This window comes from Aspergillus novofumigatus (assembly GCF_002847465.1).
Source record: "Aspergillus novofumigatus IBT 16806 chromosome Unknown P174scaffold_10, whole genome shotgun sequence".
In the NCBI taxonomy this organism is placed as follows: Eukaryota; Fungi; Ascomycota; class Eurotiomycetes; order Eurotiales; family Aspergillaceae; genus Aspergillus; species Aspergillus novofumigatus.
This window is the reverse complement of record NW_020194283.1, coordinates 906,467-926,505: the sequence shown is the minus strand read 5'-3', so window position 1 is coordinate 926,505 and position 20,039 is coordinate 906,467. Positions and strand designations below refer to the sequence as shown.

General features: G+C 47.9%; 9 protein-coding genes across 9 annotated transcripts; 4 read left to right on the top strand and 5 right to left on the bottom strand.

Annotated features, from left to right (window-relative positions):
- Positions 1 to 1,428: 1,428 nt before the first annotated feature.
- On the top strand, positions 1,429 to 1,671 carry P174DRAFT_338000 (uncharacterized protein; the record flags this gene model as incomplete). Its single annotated transcript, XM_024821693.1, has 1 exon — positions 1,429 to 1,671. A coding segment is annotated over one exon (243 nt), but the record flags the coding sequence as incomplete, so codon positions are not given.
- Positions 1,672 to 3,008: 1,337 nt separating this feature from the next.
- Positions 3,009 to 3,710, bottom strand: P174DRAFT_445994 (uncharacterized protein). The gene is made up of 2 exons (XM_024828471.1): positions 3,459 to 3,710; positions 3,009 to 3,411 (listed from the first exon to the last, which is right to left on the bottom strand). Exons 1-2 carry the CDS (start codon positions 3,597 to 3,599, stop codon positions 3,148 to 3,150), a joined length of 405 nt encoding a protein of 134 aa, XP_024678081.1. The 5' UTR covers positions 3,600 to 3,710; the 3' UTR covers positions 3,009 to 3,147.
- Positions 3,711 to 5,278: 1,568 nt separating this feature from the next.
- On the bottom strand, positions 5,279 to 6,133 carry P174DRAFT_445993 (uncharacterized protein). The gene is made up of 3 exons (XM_024828470.1): positions 6,050 to 6,133; positions 5,880 to 5,931; positions 5,279 to 5,774 (listed from the first exon to the last, which is right to left on the bottom strand). The coding sequence occupies exons 1-3, from the start codon at positions 6,099 to 6,101 to the stop codon at positions 5,552 to 5,554; spliced, it is 327 nt and encodes a 108-aa protein (XP_024678080.1). The 5' UTR covers positions 6,102 to 6,133; the 3' UTR covers positions 5,279 to 5,551.
- Positions 6,134 to 6,215: 82 nt separating this feature from the next.
- On the bottom strand, positions 6,216 to 7,020 carry P174DRAFT_445992 (uncharacterized protein). The gene is made up of 3 exons (XM_024828469.1): positions 6,699 to 7,020; positions 6,591 to 6,648; positions 6,216 to 6,531 (listed from the first exon to the last, which is right to left on the bottom strand). The coding sequence occupies exons 1-3, from the start codon at positions 6,740 to 6,742 to the stop codon at positions 6,319 to 6,321; spliced, it is 315 nt and encodes a 104-aa protein (XP_024678079.1). The 5' UTR covers positions 6,743 to 7,020; the 3' UTR covers positions 6,216 to 6,318.
- Positions 7,021 to 7,560: 540 nt separating this feature from the next.
- On the top strand, positions 7,561 to 8,987 carry P174DRAFT_445990 (uncharacterized protein). Its single transcript, XM_024828468.1, has one exon. It carries the CDS (start codon positions 7,888 to 7,890, stop codon positions 8,611 to 8,613), a length of 726 nt encoding a protein of 241 aa, XP_024678078.1. The 5' UTR covers positions 7,561 to 7,887; the 3' UTR covers positions 8,614 to 8,987.
- A 2,498-nt stretch (positions 8,988 to 11,485) lies between these two features.
- Positions 11,486 to 11,989, top strand: P174DRAFT_59210 (uncharacterized protein). The gene has a single exon (XM_024832397.1). The coding sequence runs from the start codon at positions 11,673 to 11,675 to the stop codon at positions 11,934 to 11,936; it is 264 nt and encodes an 87-aa protein (XP_024678077.1). The 5' UTR covers positions 11,486 to 11,672; the 3' UTR covers positions 11,937 to 11,989.
- A 52-nt stretch (positions 11,990 to 12,041) lies between these two features.
- Positions 12,042 to 15,255, bottom strand: P174DRAFT_464593 (uncharacterized protein; the record flags this gene model as incomplete). Its single annotated transcript, XM_024830408.1, has 7 exons — positions 12,042 to 13,225; positions 13,275 to 13,752; positions 13,797 to 14,116; positions 14,168 to 14,478; positions 14,526 to 14,701; positions 14,762 to 15,071; positions 15,119 to 15,255. The coding sequence occupies 7 exons, from the start codon at positions 15,253 to 15,255 to the stop codon at positions 12,042 to 12,044; spliced, it is 2,916 nt and encodes a 971-aa protein (XP_024678076.1).
- A 599-nt stretch (positions 15,256 to 15,854) lies between these two features.
- Positions 15,855 to 16,016, top strand: P174DRAFT_342338 (LysM peptidoglycan-binding domain-containing protein; the record flags this gene model as incomplete). Its single annotated transcript, XM_024821705.1, has 1 exon — positions 15,855 to 16,016. A coding segment is annotated over one exon (162 nt), but the record flags the coding sequence as incomplete, so codon positions are not given.
- Positions 16,017 to 18,831: 2,815 nt separating this feature from the next.
- On the bottom strand, positions 18,832 to 20,019 carry P174DRAFT_378878 (uncharacterized protein; the record flags this gene model as incomplete). The annotated part of the gene is made up of 1 exon (XM_024822871.1): positions 18,832 to 20,019. The coding sequence occupies one exon, from the start codon at positions 20,017 to 20,019 to the stop codon at positions 18,832 to 18,834; it is 1,188 nt and encodes a 395-aa protein (XP_024678074.1).
- Between the last annotated feature and the right edge of the window lie 20 nt (positions 20,020 to 20,039).

The window sequence follows — 20,039 nt, the reverse complement described above, 5'->3', positions numbered from 1 at the left end:
ATGGAGAGCTGCAAGTAGATCTAGTCTATGAACCTCAACTTCTGCCGCCTGAGGCTCCTGAAGTGCAAGGAGATTAGCCTCTGGTGCTAGATAGGGTTGTGGGCATTTTTGGAGCTATCTGTGGAACTTAGTATTGTGTGCTAATCTATATCCTGGTATATAACCAAGTTAATCTCCCGCGTCCTATTCATAATAATATAAACCATGGATTGGTCCGCCTCTCATAGTCCTGGCTTCTGGGGCTTAGGCTGACCTGAGCCTCTATGTGTGCCTTCCTACAATAGATGCTGCTTCTCCTAAGGTAGGATGTAAATAAGTCAGTACATGCTAACAGCTGTAAACTATTCATTACTTTCAGTTAGCAGACCTAACTAGAAGTAATGAAAGTGCTCATAGTAGCCCTTTCTTGATTTAAGAGTAATGATGAAATCTAGGGGTGGTGCCTGCTATAGACACCTTGAGGCAGGAGTTGAGCAAAGCCCTGGTCTGCATCTGGGGCACTGGCATGGTGTCATGCTTCCTCTTAGACAAGAATAGTGGCAACCCTATCAACCCTGTGATTACACCGCAATACCGCTTGAGGGATGCTAACATCTATGGTCAAGGAGATTAATGACATCCTGCTTATATTGCATCTCTGAGCATTAATATTAAGGCGGTCATGGAGAGGCACTTAATTAACCTCTTCTACCTACTTAACTTTAACTGCTGCATGGCGGCCACGTGCTCGGACGCCAGGTGGCTTAGAATATGATTAGAGACCTGGACATATATATGTGAGGCTGGACACTAGGGTCACACATCTGCATCTTCCTCTACTAAGATGGCCATTTGATCACCTCTGTGTTAATATTCCAAGGTTGAGTTAAGTTTATGTCATGTGCCTCATCTGCATTATTATCAGGTCTGCGAGAAATGCTTTAGGCGTGACCAAGTTTAACAATAAGTCCCCATGTGTAGAACTAATTTGCTGCACTAACTACTACACCTACGACCCAAGGTTTGTGATAAGCAAGACTGTGCCTGTGCACGAAGTCAGGTGGATGGACCTGACCATGAACCTATACATGATCGCGACCCTGACTGTCCTAGATGCTTAATTAAGAATGAGAACGCCTCCTGCAACGCATAGGAGGACATCACGATGCTATGCAGTTTGACGCAGATAAGTGGGATGTGGGCCCTTGTACCCAGCAAGATCTTGGGGATAAGTGGGAATTCCATTATTTTCACGCTCGCGAAGGTGAATGTTAAGATGGAGGAGACCACTAATAGGGATAAGACCTCGCTAGCTGTTTATAGTTATGAGGTTAGGGCTGTTACTTCTTGCTCTGCGTCACATGCATGAAGATGACTGTGATTGTGATACCAACATCTCCGTGGGCATGTTAACGTCAACTGGCTGGGGTTACACTGTGCGGACCCATAATGCGATTGTGGGAGTTCGATCGCATAGGAGCCATCGCCTCGTCACCATTTGACACTAACAAAGACGCTCTTCAGTTTGTTTTGTCTATTCTGGGATTTCTTCGGATGAACGATGAACGACTGGGATATGATCTGAGCATCATGTCCTCTCCAGATGGAAAGCGCTTTATCGAGATTACGCGCAATGGCCGGTCTGAATGTCTGGTTCTTGACGGCCTCTTGAAGCGCGGTCCGTGTGTTGCCAGGGGCTGGGGCTCTCCTTGCTATCCTGATGGTGGGTGTAAGCGGGGGATTGGGGGGCTTTGCACTTGAAAGTTCAATTGGACCATTTATCTATGATACTATATGCGAGGAGGCGCCGAGAATTTTAGGGTCTAAGGAGCTGTTACGTTCGGCAAGAAGTCGAGGAACTTGGACACGGTGTCGCGCGAGAAACGGACAAACCGTCGGATGAAACGACATCTCTTTATTATGTCAACTTTGTTAAGTAAAACTAATATATCATTCCTGTTTTTCTCTATTCTATCTTATAAATCGCTTGATATTAACTACTCATAGTTGCCTGAGCCTTACACATAGAAAGTCGAACATGAAGCATAACTTTGCGGCGGGGCTGTATCTTCATTTAATATACGGGTGACCCCTGTTAATCGTTAAGATCTCTTCTACGCTAACTATAGTCAATTAAACAGGTTGTTAAGAGGCCAATCTTCTCCTGCCAGAATTATACAATGCCAGATAGTACAATCCCGTTATGCTTTCTCTTGTCACGGGTTAGACCCGCTTCTTACTATGGCCCTGCTATGTGGTACTTTCCTCGCACTTCCGTTCTGCCACCGCCTTGCCCACTTCTACCGCTGTTTCGGAATTCCACTCCAAGCTTTTTGTGCACAGCATGTTAGCCTAGCCAGTGAAATCAGGTTTCGCTTCAGCCCTTCACATTTATTCCTTGTTATAGATGTTGAAGTAATATGTGAGATCCTTTCACAATTCACTGGGACATTTTGTAATATTTTGGTTATTTTATTCGAGGCTCAACATTGCTGCAGTCATCGACACGAAGACTCTTACTGGATCCTGTGACGTCTGTTTCTTGCGAATGCTGCTGGGCTAAAATGTTCTTCGGCTTCGCGTTGATGGGCTGACAAGGACCTAGTCATAACCTGGCATGATGAGAGCTTTGCCGGGGAACCACTCTGCCCACCGGAAGACCATCTGAAATGGCTTTCTCTCAGCAGGGCTGGTCTGCAGCAACTTAACGCACAAAACAAGATGTCAGACCGCTGCATACCCGAACCAAAATGTGAACCAAAGAAGTTGAAGCTGACCACCGACAATTCGCAAAGTTCTCACGGATCGTTATCCGCGGATTAGGAAAGATTTATCTCTTGGGTTAACCAAGCGACTGTGGGATAATGACGAGGAAGAAGAGGGTGGTTAATGGTACGCAGCAAAGCCGCTAACCAAAAGGGGGCGGAAAATGTCAGAAGATGCCATTTCATGTATAGTCAACACAGGTGGTACATCCGCCCGGCTCTTGAGACATAGCTTTAGATCCAAACTAACACCTCAGAATTGCCAGACAGAATGACGAATCACAAGCAGCAAGGAAAGCGGTAGCAGTAGGAGCCCTAGAACCACAGAATGTCATGTAAGCAATTCAAGCAGAAAGACAGGTGTTTGTGAGGTACATGGGCTCTGCAATGCGTTTTTTGACAGTCACTCAGTATGCTTATACAGACCAAATGCCACCATGGCGTCCTCAAGCAACATAAATTCCTGGATGCTTTTGACTAGTTCCTGCACGCTCGATTCGCATCCAGAATGAAGGATTTGCAAGAAGGTTTTGAGCTGGCTCTTATAGTGTTCACTCACGTCTTGATTTTTCTGCCTGTAGACCTTGCGTCTTTGGTCATTGCTGGTGTTAATGGTGCATATAGTCTTTCTGTCTAAACATGCTTCGCATGGTGCGCGCCTAGTGCACTTTAATAGTTTCAGTCACTGTCTTAACCTTAACCTTGGCCACAAACCTTTATCTGCTTCTTTTTGCATATAGTATAAGCTGCTGACACTCGCTTCCCAACTTTATTTTCAGGGTAGGAAGCTTGGGCAACTATGGAATCTGTATTTTCCTTTTCTATTTTGGAAGGTGCAGGTAAAATTGGGCGCATCTTGGTCAGCTAACCAAGGTGTCAAAAGGAAGGATGATATTCGAAATGTTCATGGAATTGCCTAAAGGAAAAAGAGGGGGATGCAGATTTTCCAAGGTGCTCACTATGATCCAAGATATCCCTTCAGCCTTTTATTTCTACGGGCGGGGACTTGCATTATTTATGTGCTTCTTCCATCAAACAAAGCATCCTGGGCACGAACAAAGAATCCTGGTCTTGGCGATGTTGGTTATAAAGTGATTTATCAGGTTGTGGCAGATAGTCACCGCATGTGTGGGGCGCAGTCTACTTCAGGCTTCGCAAAGGTGTCGCTATCATTGGTGGTTTCGGGTATCTGCGCATTCATTCAACCAGAGGAACAGTCAGTGGCTCAGCTTTAACCAATCAACAAAGAGGTACTGCTTGTTACCAGTCTTTCGCAACGGCAAGTTCCCTGCGGAGACACTGGTCGCATGGTCAATGGTTTGCAAAACACTGTCATCTTAAGAAATGCCACTATACAGGAGACAGGGATGGCTGTTAGCCAGATGACGGTGCAGGTCACTGAGGTGCATGAGATGCTGGATAATCTCCTGGTTGCCGTGAATGACAATGATAAGTATTAGGAATCAGCAAAGTCACACCATGACATAGTGAGACATATCCTTCAGCCATCTGTAACCGATTGCGCTCGAGGATGGTATGTCGAAATTAGCAAGTCCCGCGTGCCTGGTACGGGGACTGAATTCACAGTGAGGACGTGTTCAAGGGCGAACCAAAAGTTCCTAGCAATGTTCATCCCTGACAACCCTGGCGCCGGCAAATCCTATCTCTCCTCGAACATCATCGCCTTCCTCAAAGACCGTCACCCACAGGGATAGCAACATCCCTCAAAAGATACTGCCGAATCCGAGTTTAAATCTCGTCAACATCCCAAGCGCCCTGATTCAGCGTGTGAAAACACAACTACGCCGACCGCGAACAGCATCCAGGCGATCGGCTACTCTGCTACAGTAGAAGAAGACTGGGTCCTGGCGCTGGCGGAACGTCAACTCAGCTTTCATAATCAGCACGATACGTCCTTGGGGGGATGAAGATGGGACCCAGACAACCATCCACCTAGCGGATGATGCGGCATATGACCCGCGCCTCATATGCCTCTGAACATCATGATACATACGCAGTATCAGAGTCAGGCTCGCAAAATCATTTTAAAAGTCCACCTCGGTCGTATTCCGTCTCTGTCGTTGTACCAGAACGCCTCTCAATTTTAGCGACGGCTAAGCAGACGAAGACCAGCTTGCAGACGTCGAGCATGGATAAAAGGAAGAGGCATTCCGTATCTCTGAGGGATATCGATAGTGATGATCATGGTGACACTGATCATGCCGACGGAAATGAATGATGACAGTGACACTTTGCCGCATCCCCGGAAGAAGAGACGGCGACTAGGGGGTCTGGTCACCCGTGAGGCAAAGGACGGGCCAAGTACGCCATAACACACAAAGCACCACACAACGGGAAACCGTCTACTTTGACTAACCTCGGCACTTCGGACGGTTGACTTGAATCCTCAGCGTCTCGGTAACCTAACTATTAAGGTGGTGCTGCTTCTGCATGTGGTATATATAGTGTGGTAGAAGGTAATGCTCATAAAATTTCACATTTGGCTGCTTATCTATATACTGACTATGGCTGTTGTAGCATACATCTATCAGTATTGGTTCCCCCCCTTACTATTTGCCCGTGATGCTCGAGCCAGAGGCTGATGCCGCTAAAGAACCTGCGCGTGGCACCAATTTTCCACCCCTATTTGACAAAGCAGTCTGGGACATGGATTTCTTTGATTGAGACAGTTGTCCAGTGATATATCACGCGCTTCCTTCATGTTTGCTTTGAAGCTCTCAGCGCCCACTCGTGCCAGATGCTAATCAGTAGATCCTTCCAGTGCCAGATCAAGTAGTCCGGAAATATCAACATTGTCTCTGGACAGTACTTGGATTTGCGTCAGTACCCCAGGAGGAAGAAATTGACGGTTGATATGACTGCGCTGGAAGGATATTGATACTTATCTGCGGAGGCATTGATCCAGTTGGGCTATTGGTGGATTTATTTTCTTTTGAAAGTCGCTGATATGACTTTGAGGCGACAGCATCAATCTGGTATCCTATAAAACCTGTTCGCCTTCGAACACGTCTGCGGTGTCATTGACAAGGCCATCAGCTGTATCCGAAAGGACATAGCTAAAGATTTTGAAATTTGGGCATGGGATTAGGTAAACTCTTCACAGAATTATCTTACATGTAAACATATAGCTCATTATGATGGCTGTAAGTGAGTCTTCCGTAAGCTCCTATGCCTGTTCAGTGCTCGTGTGCGTCAAAGTGGACAGGCCTTAACATCTCTCTGGTCGACGCGGAGCAGAAGGTGTCGGGCGCTGGTGATCCCTCAACGCTGTGGAGTATGCTAACCTTTGGATGCTCTATGAGCGCCAGGGAAAGGTGCGTACTGCACAGGATACATTTGAGATTGCGTTTGCGGCCCATCAGATCATCGTGCCTGCATGTCGTGGGAAGCCGCTCGCTAAAGACTGAAAGATGTTTGTGGAAGTCAGGACTAGCTAACAGGAGGCATTGTACAGCTCTTCATCATGTGACTCTTCGATCCTATTGACTTCTCCTATTCTCTGATATCTGTAATACAGAAGCGCAAATCCAGCAATATTGTTCAACAGCTCCCTTCACCAAGCTATACTACTGCTCGCCCCATTCTGCTTGCAATAATATTCTAACTCATCTCCCCCAATGTGCTGTGCCGCCGTCTGGCAATAAAACAGGATGTCGTGATCGCTCTTGAGTGTACAGTCCGGACATCTATCCCACTGTGCATCTCCCCTGTTGCGGTTCTTATATGCCGCGCATGCCTTTTCCGTTGCTTGTTTGTTATAAACAGTCTATCCATTGTTAGTCGAATTACCCTGGAACTTCAAAGTAGACCAGGGATGCAACGTACCACACCCTTGGCAGGATTGTCAACACAGATACCAGTGTAGTGTAAGTCCGCGAAAACACTTCCAGCTGTTAGTATGGCCTCATTCACAAAGGATATGTCGCAACGGACCTAGTGGCTAGAGTAGCAACAATGAGAGAGATAGAGACCTTCATGGTTCACGAATATATCAGACAAGAAAAGCTTGTGAAGAAGTGTATAGGACGGAGAATGTGTATTGACTTCTATGGCTTCCACTCCTCAGCAAGGTCGGCAGGTACTTAAAGGCCAGTGGAAAGAATCAGGAGCATCAACAGTGCGCATAATCCTTGACAAAGTCCTCTGGACCTAGTGATGGTAAAGTCGCATGAATTGATGAGCCCGAAGATTCCCCGTACGGCCTCAGCGAGCACTGAGACAATTTCGCCTAGAAGTCTCATAATGGAGACTAATGGCATGAAGGCAATGCAGGGTAGAGGACTGCAGCCTGGTGTCTGTTTCACTCTCCTACAGGTAGTAACTCGGTCCAGATCCTGTGGCCCTAGGCCGTTGGACGGGACGAATCTCCCGTCTATCATCTCTATCATCCTATCGGAATCAAACGGCACCATACAACGGGACGGCCCCGAGTGTGATCGACAACGGAGCTACACTATAGTGAATGACAAATAACAGTTCACAGTCTCTGTTTCAACGTGAAGCCGCGGGTCTCTCTCGTTACTCTTGGCGAGTGCCGCAGATCGGACGTTTGGGCCATTTGGACGTCATATGGTAGCACTGAGGTCGGAACTCGCTCGTCAATAAAGTTCCGACAAGTCCAATTCTCCTCCCGTTGGCAAAGATCTGCAGCCCGCGGCCGTTGTGTCTTATTCTCCGATGGGACGTGATGGGATGAAGGCGCAGGGTCCACAGACGATCTTTTTAGACGGAACTCAAAAGGGACCGCCCTGTGTTCATGGCGAGTTATTGTTGGCCAATCTGTTCGCCCAGGCGAGCCTCTTTGCGTATTAAGGGCAAGGATTTGATCCTTCGACATTAATATGTCTCAAATATTCAGCGTCGGTCATTCTTCGGGGGATCCCTCTAGCTCGACCATGATAATCGTATACAACTCCGAACAATCGATCCACCGTGTGAGACACAGTGTTTGTAGGGGACCTGGGCGTACATACCTGGAATACAGATCTGTTAGCAAGGCGTATATCTCAGATCACAATCCTCGGCTTCGTGCTATATTGGCCGGTTCTTCCTCCTGTCTTTTATGTTCTATCTCTACATCTTCGCTCCAAGTCTACAAAAGTCAGATCTGATAGCGCATAAAATGAATCTCCCTTTCGTGCTCTTCACAGCCTTGTATGCCAGTTGCGCTCTCGCCGCGGCTCTTCCCACCGATCATGTCGATACCGACAAGGCGATCCTGCTCCTCGGTGATGGGACTACCAAAACCATCGAGAAAACGGACCTCGCCTCTCACCTCAATGGCACCTTTCTCGAGGCTCCCACCGACAACTCCCCGCGGTCCCTCAAATCCGCCAACTTCAACGGCCTGCAGAAGCGGGGAGACCCCCAAATAATTATCCCGCTTCCTGATCAGGAGTTTCTAGGCTGGGACATTCCCATGTCCACCATCGTCCACGCCAACCAAGCCGACGCCACCGTCGCCATGGCAGCAGGCCAAATGATCGCCAACAGCATCTCGGTCGGAACTTCCTTCACTGCAACCGTCGAGAAATTCCTCCAAGTCGGCGTGACCACGAACTACCAGTACACAAAAACTAGCACCCTCACTGGCACCGTGACCATGACCATTCCCAAGAACAAATGGGGAGCGATAGTGAGCAATCCTTTGACGCACCGCAAAAGAGGTTATGTCTTCACTGGCTCGCCTGGCAGCGGACAGTTTGAGTACTACCAGGCGGATTCATTCACCGACGAGACTTATGCCTATAATGACGCAACGCTGAACTGGGTGAAGGGCGTCGTGACGACTTGTCTGAGTGATACTTATCCAGTCAAGCGGTGTGTTGGAGAGGGTGAACTCAAATAAGCTCTCTGTTAGTTTGCAGCGCTTCCTACGAGGTAGAGGTAGGTGACTTGTGATGGAGACCGATGGTAGCTATCGAGTCTGGGCGAAATGTTAGCTTCCTGATATGTGATTGAATGTTGATTTCCCAAGCCTGTAATGTTAGTCGTTAGTCTGAGTAACTTACTTTTACATACGCTTTTGGAGCTGGAGATATGACCGATAAGTCTGGATTGACCGCCGAAGAAGGTCATTTGTTGCTGCACAAGTTAATATATTCCTGGTGAACCCGTCGTATGGTTGTGATATCCAGGGCGTGCCACCATTCTCACACCAGATATAGATGGTTGTCTAAGAGCAACAACTCACGAAGAAGGGACAAAAATTATAAATGGCCCGTTGAACTTTCTCCATATTTTATCAAAGTTTGTACGTAGACCCCGACCGTTTGATCGCTCAAGTGCTATTCTTCATGTTAGCTAAAACTTACAACCAAAACCAAACGGAAGTGTGCGTCAATTGCTAAGTCGCCAGGTTGCTCGAGCACAGGAGCCGTCCACAAATGACTTTACTGACAGATGAGCCGAATTCCTGGGTGCCTTTAGACTCTCGGGTGCATGTAAAAACCTACGAAACGCTGGATACTATTTCTGCCAATCTGTGCAGTAAGTAGCAAAGCACAAGTTCCACTGGTCTCGAGAAGCAAGACCCTCCCTGCACAGTAACGGTATAGACTTATTGTACACCACCGCAAGCCAAATGCATTGGTCAATAGTGCTTACAGGCATCTACTAGTCTACAGACCCTCTCAGAGTAGCATAACCAATAGACATCGCATGTTGACCGACGAGGGTATAGAAGGTGGTTAGCGCCCAGCGCTCTATTCCTCTAGGTAAATGCAGATTAGGTCGCGGCATGGGACCGAATGATGTTATACAAGCGTTCCCAGCGAGCATTGCATATTGGCCGCATTATATATGTTTAGAACATCATCGTGGAGACTCGATGGGCCAACGCAGCCACGGAGTCCAAGGCGATCCTAGGTAGCTATGGACAGATCGAATGATATATGCACCACATCACCAAACGTCCAGATAGCTCGGTGCAAATGTAGCAGCCCGGCCAAGTGAGCAAGAATGACGAATGCCTCCGGCTGTGGTTCAGACAGAAGGTCGATGTACCGCGGTGAAACGATGATGGACCAATCGTGGACGGGCTGAACGGTGAGCTCAGATTTGTATCGATCGCCGTCTGGAGCGATTCAACCGCCTGTTGATAAGTCGAGCCGACAGATGGATCATCGAACGCTGCATCGTCTAGGAGTAATATAAGCCCCGCACACTCATTCCCCCAATCGCTGTGCTCTAATGCGCGGCCTTCAGATTCCAGAATAATCTCCAATGGTGATTCCAACAGCAGATGTCAGAATTGACTGGTGATCGCACGGACGCCGCGGTACAACAGTAAAGACCGGATGAATTGATCCAGGAAGACACCGAACTCGCTAGGGGGGAACAATAATCTCTCGCATAGCGTATGGAGCGCAAGGATGGAGGACTACAAAACATTGGAATACTGGTGGTGCAATTGATTTCTAATGGACCCTTGTTGAAGAGGGACAACGCATGGGTTTGAAGTTGAGACGCGCGGTGCTTGTACCATTGGCGCCTTTTTGGAAGAGTGATGCTTAGACGCAGGGCGGAAAAAAGCTAGAGCTTGGTTTAGAAGGTACGCAGCACCAACTAGGACGGCCATTCCTTCAGTCATGGGGGCCGGCGAGGGGGAGCTTGTCAAGGCTGAAGAAGACGAGAGTCTCGGCCGTGAAATGATGGAACAATTAAAAAAAAAATATTTTATTCACCAGGACCATTCCCAGTGGCAGATCGGCCGTCGCTGTCTGGTGTGAATCGGTCTTTTCATCCTGCTGTAGACGAGGACTGATCCTTGTCGCACACCGACGAGATGGCTGTAGCACGCTATAATATTTGGATATTAAACGCTCGTACGAACGCCGTCGCTCGGGTATCATACAATTTCTGCAGCTTGGCTGGCCCACATCACACTATCAGGAAGCCTTTCAGAATACTATAACCGATTGCCTCGCCGGCATGGCAATAATCAAAGAGTTTATCCATGCCTGCCTTGATGTGGCGACGCTTGCACTCGGCACAACCGGTCCTTGACTTCTTGTGTGGCCGTCGTGGCGAAATAATCATGATTACGGTGAGAGCTGCAGTAAGACGAGAATATCAATGGGCATCGATAAGGGGGGGAGCGGGAACAGAGTTCGACTTTGGGCTTCCCTGGCTGAAAGAACAACGTAAGATGCTGACTCTCACACGGATGATGACCAACGCAATCCCAACGAGCCGTCCACCCTACTGAGGCACTCTCGTATTCCATTTAAGTACACTCACAGATGTTTTATGTTGCTTGGGTATATGCGTATACTAGGAGGCTGTAGTTTATAACTTTAACTCTCTATGACTATACTATACCTTGTACCTAAATATCGGCCTTATGGACACTTGGTTTTGTTGAGATACCAAAGCATTGATGTGTGCAGGGAAGCAGGATGTACAATCTGAAAGTAGCAATCAAGAGGCAGATCAGCAGTCACGCAGGAATGCAGTTGCAATACTGGTCCCTTAGCACAGTCCCAAAGTCGTCCAAAGACTTTTACTGACCCAGATGAGCCGAAATCCCACTTCCCTTTAGGAGAAGCGGTTTTAGGACGCAGAGAAAGAGGAGGCTCCTGCTCAAGCGTTCGCTTCAACAATACATCCACGCGATCTCTGAGTGTTGCCTAATGAGCCCTAAGGCCCACACGCTTCCATTACATTAGACGTCTTTGTTATTGTAATCAGCTTCCTTGCTACGGTAAGGTAGGGCAGAATTCAGAGTCTCTGCAGTTTCCTCCAGGCCGGAGGGTTCTACATGCTGAGGACTGAGCTGCCCGGAGAATTGAAGACTGATTTCTGTTTGCCAATTTGCAATTTGGCATAGTGCTAAGGAACGCGAAAGATGGCTTTTGGGTAAGACGAAGTGCTCGCTGCTTGTAAATACACCGAGTCTCTGCTTGGATGCAGTGTCTACTTTCAGACAATCAGCACGTAATGATAGTTCGCAGACTTACATTAAGAATCGAGCGGACGAGGCAAGAAGTTCGGCTTCTCACTAGAGTACAGAATGCAGTGGCCTGCATGGTCGAATGGATGTCCTCGATTACCGGTACTGGATCCAAGCCGCCAATGGCTAATTACAGAGAATCAGAGCAGGAACTTTTCCATCCGAGTTCGCCTTCGTATTCTCGTACTCGTAGTCTCGTACATGCGGCGCATCATTAACTCCACAGGTCTAAGGTAAGAGGCACTCTCAGTCAAGCATCGGACTGCCACTCGGATTTCTTCGACTGTTTAGCTGTGCGTGCCTCATGTGCTAATGCTCCCAAATCACCACCACCGGGCCATCAAACCGTACTCCTGATACGGCGTACTAGCATACAGCGGCTGTTGCTCTCGCGCTGTCGACCCAGCGATCATAGTTTGGTTTGCATCCGTCTTGATCCGATTGAATAATGGAGTTGTCACTTCCACTATAATCTTATATGTCTGACTGGGACTGATGTACGAGGATATGTCAATGACTGGGTTGACTGGGTCAATTGGAGGAAGTCTCCGTCCTCCGATATAAACGCGAGCAGTGTGAATGATCGGACCTAGCGATAGCTTGCCCTGTATGTGAGGGACATTCGGTACAGTGAAGCTCGTTGAGTATCGACCGATGCCTCCCACCTTAGCCAATGCAGGAGAGATAGCGCTCCATGGTCTGAGGGCGATGTTGGAGAAGTTGTGCGATGTGATGGCTGTTTGGACTTGAGAACGGCGGCGTGGAGCGTGAAAGTCTTCGATCGACAGGTCCCAGCGTGTCAGGTTAGCTATGCTGTATCGCCTTGATGTACTGCTGCTTGCAAGCATGGTCAAGCTTGTAGGATCACTACTGCTGCCCTTCTCGAGACTTAGAATGCTCGTCTCATTTGGCGCGAACTGTAGAGATACCGTGATCACTGCGGACCTTCTCTCAAATGAGCTGATCATCTTTTTCTCCCCAGTCCAAGCATTGAGAAGGTGCGGTGTTCTCGCTCCACGTTCTTGGATGCTGATTTGGCATGAGGTGGAGACAGTCTGATCGTTATACAGAAAGACATAATCTACCTCATCGTCGGGTCTGGACCGCTTCACCACGCGCAGTGTACCAGTAGTACAGCTTGGCAAAACATTTGGCGTGACTCCTGCCTTTCTCAGGGCACCAGAGAGATCTGCAAGCGAGGAGATAAACTGGACGGATGGCAAGTTTCGTATCTTACGCCACCCGTCCTCCATAATTTGACCAGCCTGAGTATTTGATGTCACCTGCGGCAGGCCACCAACAAATACCACGGGCAGTCCCTTTTGAGCAAACTCTACCACTCGTGCCGCCACATCTTCCCGAACGAGATTGAAAGTAGATATGTTATATTTGGGCGAGGCAAAAACCAGGGCCTTATAGCTTGGTCCATCTGGAGCAAGGACTTTTGCTCGAACAGTAACCTGCGGTGGAACGAGGTTATCGGGCGCAACGTAATCGTGAGTATAGCCTGTCAATAGATGTCAGCTCCATCTTGGAACTCATCAGTGAGAGCTTACCAGCAGCAGTTATATTGCTCGAATGAAGCAGGTCCACGGCACTCCACGGGGTCTCGTACAGATACAGCGCCAAATCGATCTGTGGACGGCCCTGCTGCAAAACAAATTGATTCCGCGAGATATAATCCAGGTAGTCCTTCATATGAATCCAAGCAGGCTGGATTTGATTCCACATCTCGGTGAACCAAAAGCCGAAGGTCGTATATCCAGGCCATGTCGTATTGGGATAATTGCCAGAATAGGTGTACCCGTGCAGGATGACCATGTTGATACCCCCGGACCAGGCTCGTTTGATGGAATATAGAAGCTCTGGTATTGTGAGCATATAGGCCGGCTTGTTCACTGCCCCCATTTCATTTGAGATGACGTTGCGATTACTGATATGGGCGGGCCCACTGAATTGGCGATATGCATCAACATTATCACTAAAGCCCAGCGACTCACATTCCGGCGCATCGGAGAGGGGGACATCACCCAACTGAACGGGTCAGAGCCATCTCGGTGTGAGTAAAGGAGACGTACCATTTCAAGTGGCAGGTTATACGCTGGCTGATTCGAATACTGGATCCCAATTCTGTTCGTCCACTGACTGAAATGGGCAATATATTCCTGATATCCGGCATTCAGTGTCCGACGATAATCCGCATTACACGCACTGTCCTTCTGATTTCCAAGTGTGTACATCTCATTGTACGACGGCGCAATCGCATTCCAGTTATTCTGCGGCTTGAAAAGAGCTGGAAGACATGGAAGAGCGCTGTACCCACGGTCCTGCTCAAACCTGGCCAATAGACTCGGTGTCCAGTATAACGATGAGAGCATCTCCATACTGTCCTCCCACGCTACAAAGTCATCAGTGGCGTTCTTATGAAGAACAAAGGAGCTCACCGTACCATACTGTCCCACTTCTTGCAGAAAAGCCAAGGTTTGTTCGTCACTCAAAATGTGCTGATCCCAAAAATCGGTGATCAATCGCGCTCCCATGGCATCAAAATGGTCAACAATCCAAGAACCATTACCAATAACAGTGGTCGCATCGCGGCCGCCTGTGCAGCTGCGCTGGTTGGTATGCTTGACCCAGAAGCTGAAGACACGCCAAGTTGAATTGCCCAACGGTGCTGTCCAGTCTATTAGACCATCCTTCACTTTGGCAGACAGATCAACAAACGAGAGTGGGTCCAGAGCTACAATTTTGGAATCGCCGCTTGAAGAGACTGCACAGCGTTAGATAATGAGAGAATATGCATCGACATGGTGTTACCATTAAGCACTTGGTACGCAATGACAGCAGTCAGGTTAGGCGTGCCGAAATCCTCTAGAGGGTGCATAAATGTCAAGCCCGATTGCAACACGGATGACAATTCGGCTGGCGGCGGAACTGTGGAAGAATAACGTTGACCAGCGTGCACAGATGTGTTTCCCAGCAGCTTGACTTGGCCGTTACCATGTGGCCCATTCTTGGAATGAAGAAATGGAAAAATACTTACTAGTTGGACTGCCAGCCCCGGTGTTCCTGGAACCGCAGGGACACCCTGTCCTTGGTTTGCGCCTACCGCAAAGTCCATATGGACCTTACTTTCCTTTGAGCCATTCAGAGCAGCCTGGAACAGATCCTTGAAAGCAGGTGTGCCGAACCCATATACATTCCAGTCTGAGGGCGGTGTAGCGTTCATGCCCTGTGCTGTCGGAAGGCCATACAAGTAGAAGGGCAACAGTTCGATGCCACCGCCCCCAGCTTCAGCAATACGGGCGATATCCGCTTGGACGACGTCGGCAGGGACACTTGCATCAGGTAGCCTGATTCTTGTCAGTACCTCACAGTCCGAGGGTAGCGAAAAACACACCAATAGCGGAATTTGGGACGGTAGACGACATCCGGGTTAACAAAGCCGGAGTCGACGCCAGAGGCAGATACTGTTATGGCTGCAAGAACCGTATATAATGCTACCGCGCCACTTTGTACGACATATAAAGCTCTCATGTTGGTTTAGCCTCATTTATTGTGGATTGGATTTCACAAGCAAACTGTCTTTGATCAGAATCTAGGCTCCATCTTCTCGTGCTTTGAAGAGCTCCAGGTTATTTATGGCCGCAAGAGGTATGTAATCCCTTGAGAGATTGACCATATCTCGGCATTAAATAACGCGAAGTGCGGGCGGTTTCTGGGATCGACAGCCACGCTTCTCGGATGAGATTGCGGGGAAGATGCGAGTGCGTAGTGAAGTGGAGTCATGTTATCCCCATCACACAAGGTAGCAGCCAGTAGAGGAGTCTGCCCGTTCCCATCCCTAGCCCAAGTCTTGTTTGGGGCTTTTATTCACCGACAGCCATCACAGCCGATCAGTGCATGAGACATGTACATGTTCCGTATCTAATACTGAACCAGTACTTTCCGCTTCAGAATAGCTAAATCACGCCTTCTTTTGGGAAGTGAAGGCAGGGTGGCTAGGGCGGCCTGCATCTCTGGGGTACTGCTGCATGTTCGCAGCGGATCCGCATTAACTGTACTCGGGAGAACCACCGCGGTTTCCCTTCAGCGGCTGAACTATGCGGCAACTACCCTGTTCAACGGCCTTCACTGGTACCGCTTCGTCTTGCTACTGTTGGTACGTTGCTGTACCCGGAGATGATTGCTCTAAGATTGATAGCCAGTACAGTATCACATTTGCACAGCTGAGGGCATGGAATCCATACTTGGACAGTACCTGCAGCAACCTCTGGGTGGACTACGCTTATTGTGTGAAGGGAGTCTAAGTAAAGATATAGTCGAGTTCGATCAAACGCGCCAAATGAAGTCTTTAAGCGGAAAAAGAGGAAAGAAAGTTGAACATAAACGAAGTCTATAGAAAGAATGCATTGGGGCAGCTATTTCTACTAATTTACTATCTTACTCTAAGTAAGAGGTCTCCAGAAATATTAATCTTTGTAAAGGTCATACTGGGATATCTAAATACCCTATTATGCTTGGAAAAATTTTATGTCTAGAGTTAAGATTATTATACATAATTGCTATGGTTAGCAGTTAGGAGATTGAGGCCTTAGAAAGGCGGCAGATAATTAAGGCCCGAAGCAAGAATAAGAGGCACAAAGTCCGTAACAACTCCGTAAAGAGTATGTCTTACAGATATATCAACGAAAATCAAGACAGAGGCATGGCAACAGACCAAGAAAGGGAGAACTCGGAATATACGGTTCAGTACTGTATTCATGATAGATGGAAACAAGCATACTTTCACCTGTCTTGGCGGCATCTACTCTGTATCCTTGTATTGAATGAAAGTACGGAGCACTTGCCTTGCAGCACAATAGTTGTAAGAGAGCTAAATAACATGGGTTATTAAAACAGAAGTCATGGATGTTAACCAACTATTGGGTAATCATGCACGAGACCCCACTACTATTCCTATATGACGAGAGTAGCGTAAGTGCGTAACTTAGTAGATCTGGTTCTTTTAGGGATCTACGATTTTGCGTACGTAAAATTACAGAAAAGTATGCCAAGGACTGCAAGCTAACAGATGGTATTATACGTCATTATAAGCAAGTCTAATACACCAGCTTACCACCAGTATCTTCCCCTGTCTGCTTTCCTTCGCTGTCTCCGACTCCCACTGCAATGACCACTTATTAGAATCGTTATGGATACCATTCGCAACAAACACAAGTCTCTCATCAATGGACTCACGCGCCTTTTTACTCTTTTTGTCAGAGCCCATTATATATCCCCTACCGATGTCCTGTATCCACCTCAGGACGCCGATGTCGGACGCCTTCACAGGCTTGGATTTGAACCTGAAGTGATTGACCTCGCCCAACTGCTGCCGGCCATTAGAAACGAGGCAGTCTGGGGATATAACGATGAAGGATTGGAGCTAATTCCTCGTGCTAAGCTTGTTAATTATCTGAAACAGTCCGAAACAACTATAGCTCATGACATGTTGGAGACCCTGCGATGGGTCGATCATACAGATAAGGATGCGCAGGGGATCTTTCCCCCATCTATCCTCCGGCTAACATTTCCTGGTTTTTATGGAGTAAATGTGCTGTATGATGTCCATGATGGTAGGTTTTATTTATCAGCCCAAGATCGAGCTAACTTCTGCAGTAGAGACAATAATGGAATGGTGCCACCTGAACCAAAAGCGATGGCAGGACTGCCCCCGTCAACCATGTGGACACTTCTTCTCAAAGGTCCTTGAGAAATTTCAGACCCTTGAATACGTCCCATTCTTTGACCCTGATGACGGAGCGGAAGTTCCAATACGCAAAATCAAGGAAAATCCTATTGTATTCCAGAATATTTGGCCTGGTGGAATCCGCCTTCCAACTGATCCTCAGGCTGCTGTTCAGCAATGCAGGGAGAGATGGGATGGCCAGGATGTCATACGCCGTAATATCAACGAATGGAGGGCGCTACAGAAGCTCTATCGCGATGCGGGCTGGGAGAGCGAATTCAACGCAGAGCTTTTCGACGATAGACGAAGGAAATTGTTGCAAACGATGAACGAACTCCAGGGTCAATCCAGTGGATGGAGTAGGATTCCACCGCATAGACGAACGGAGGAGCAGAGAATCGCTGAGCAGGAGTTTCGTCAACGTCGGGAGGCATTTTGGGCTGAAAGTGCTGGAGAGTACTATGTTTAAACGTTCTTCAGTTTGCATTGTGACTTCATAACTTATTTGCTTAGATTACTGCCATTCTACTGGATGCAACCTGCACACCATACCAGCTAGATTTAACAGACAAAAACAGGCTATTTGGTTGTTCTGGATAGCTTCAATATGTCATGGTCGAATTCGAAGGGGTGACCCGCTTGGTCGATTACTATCATTCAGTAGTCATAGGCTGTTCCATTAGGATCACTCCTTCAGTGAACTTGCAAAAAGTGGGTATCAGCCAATCATTCCTCCTCGGATTTTACGACATGTGATATAACAGGTTTTGGCTTCCCGCTCCATGTTGCTTCATAAAGGGGTGATGGTATCATACGGAATAGGTCCCCGTCTTCGTCCAGCTAAATTATGTGCTGCCATCGGTGATGTGTCTAAGTAACTCTCCTGTCTGGTACTCTTTTGAATGACATCGACGGAATGAAGAAGTTGGAGACCTTCTGCTGCTTGCTTTGTCCATCTGAGACGAAGCTCGGACGCAATTGTCGTACCGAAAGGTGGATGCCTCAGACAGTTTGCAGATTCTCGAAGTTAACACGGTCAGAAGCTTTCTAGGCTAGCCCGCGTAGGAGGGTCTTCTGTTGTTTGTTATCAGTCATTGTTTAGTTAGCCAGTGTGCAATGTCACTAAACCCCTAGCAATGTGCATTAAGGACTTATGCTCAGGGTGAAGATGTCCTCACCTGAGGATCTCTCCTTACCTTGAGCTATTTGACCACTTTAGAGACGCTCTATTCACCTGTGATCATCTCTTTATAGGTATAATAGCATAGCATGCTGCTTTGCTTTGCAACATAACAAGTGACCTAACTATTAAGGTGATGCTGCTTCTGCATATATATGGTATGGTGGGAGGTAATGCTTGTAAAATTTCACTTTTGGCTGTTTTATACATTCAGTCCGCCTTGCCTCGCCTTTAGCAGCTCACGTTGGCATTTTCCTACCAACTTCAGACACCTTTGAACACTATCTTGCTCGCCTCTGTGCTTATAGCACTCTGCCAAAACACTCATTAAGGCCAACACATGTTCGTAGCTGGCTGACGTACACTGCTGCTTGGATTCTCGTGTTCCTTGAATAGCCGCAGCCAACTGTTTCTCAGCTTCTAAAAGCATGCCCTGCTGCATGTACACTGATGCCAACACAATCAGCACGCTTCGCTTAGGTGCTGAACCTAGCACTCGAGAGTCATGCAGCTTATTCAATGCACGCTGGCATAGATCCACAGTTTCGTCGAGTTCGCCGCGATTCAAGTGGACATAGCACCTCATGAGGACGACATTAAAAGAGAATCGAACATCACTCTGCCACAACGACTCCCAGTCTCCAGTCGTCGCGTCGTCGCAGAGGCTCTTCAAGTCCCCGTACTCATCCAGTCTGATATAAAGAGCAGCAAGGTCGGAGAACATGGAAGCCTTGGCATAATCTGCCGTGTTCTCATCATCAAACATCTCCCGTGCTTCGACGAGCAGAGCCTTGGCGTTTTCATTTTCATTCCGGGAAAGGCACAGGTAAATCTGAGTACAAAGGTGGTTGAATGATTGTTGGCAACTTCCCGCCTTGCCTGTTTCTTCCTTGAGTAGGTGGTTCTCCATCCATGTTTGCATATCTCTTGATATGTCCTGCGCGAGATATTGTGTCCATAATCGAGAGATCAAATTTTTCTCGAATAGGAGACCCGATATTCCCGCGCCTTGAGAAGATGATGAGGGTCCTAATAAGAGTTCCTCGCCCTTTCCCATCTGTCCCCTGAGCATACAGATCCGTGCCAGTAGAAGAGTGAACGATCGTTTCGCACATCCTTCAGCTTCATTGACATCAGAGTCGTCGTTGAACCGGCTCAGGGTACGATTGCACAAGGTTTCTGCCTCGTCATAATTTCTCAGGCTGGTGAAAATGCTGATCATGAGCCACTTGAGAGTAAATGTAGCTGGGTGGTAGTAGCCAAACATTTTGTCGACCTGTTCATGGAGGCTTATGCACACCTTCTCGACAGTTCCTGGTCTGTCTCGCTCAAGGAAGAAATAAATAACATCCTGTATTTGCTCCACCTGGGCTTCTATGACATCCCGCATCTGCTCCACCTGGGCTTCCG

Coding starts and splice junctions, on each gene's coding strand:
- P174DRAFT_445994 (XM_024828471.1), bottom strand. CDS start 3,599: ATGCGCCCAATTTTACCTGCACCTTCCAAAATAGAAAAGGAAAATACA. Junction 3,412..3,458: donor GCAAAAAGAAGCAGATAAAG/GTTTGTGGCCAA, acceptor AAACTATTAAAG/TGCACTAGGCGCGCACCATG.
- P174DRAFT_445993 (XM_024828470.1), bottom strand. CDS start 6,101: ATGTATCCTGTGCAGTACGCACCTTTCCCTGGCGCTCATAGAGCATCC. Junction 5,932..6,049: donor CGCTCATAGAGCATCCAAAG/GTTAGCATACTC, acceptor GAACAGGCATAG/GAGCTTACGGAAGACTCACT. Junction 5,775..5,879: donor AATGAGCTATATGTTTACAT/GTAAGATAATTC, acceptor ATGACACCGCAG/ACGTGTTCGAAGGCGAACAG.
- P174DRAFT_445992 (XM_024828469.1), bottom strand. CDS start 6,742: ATGAAGGTCTCTATCTCTCTCATTGTTGCTACTCTAGCCACTAG. Junction 6,649..6,698: donor GTTGCTACTCTAGCCACTAG/GTCCGTTGCGAC, acceptor AACAGCTGGAAG/TGTTTTCGCGGACTTACACT. Junction 6,532..6,590: donor ACAATCCTGCCAAGGGTGTG/GTACGTTGCATC, acceptor AACAATGGATAG/ACTGTTTATAACAAACAAGC.
- P174DRAFT_445990 (XM_024828468.1), top strand. CDS start 7,888: ATGAATCTCCCTTTCGTGCTCTTCACAGCCTTGTATGCCAGTTGCGCT.
- P174DRAFT_59210 (XM_024832397.1), top strand. CDS start 11,673: ATGCAGTGTCTACTTTCAGACAATCAGCACGTAATGATAGTTCGCAGA.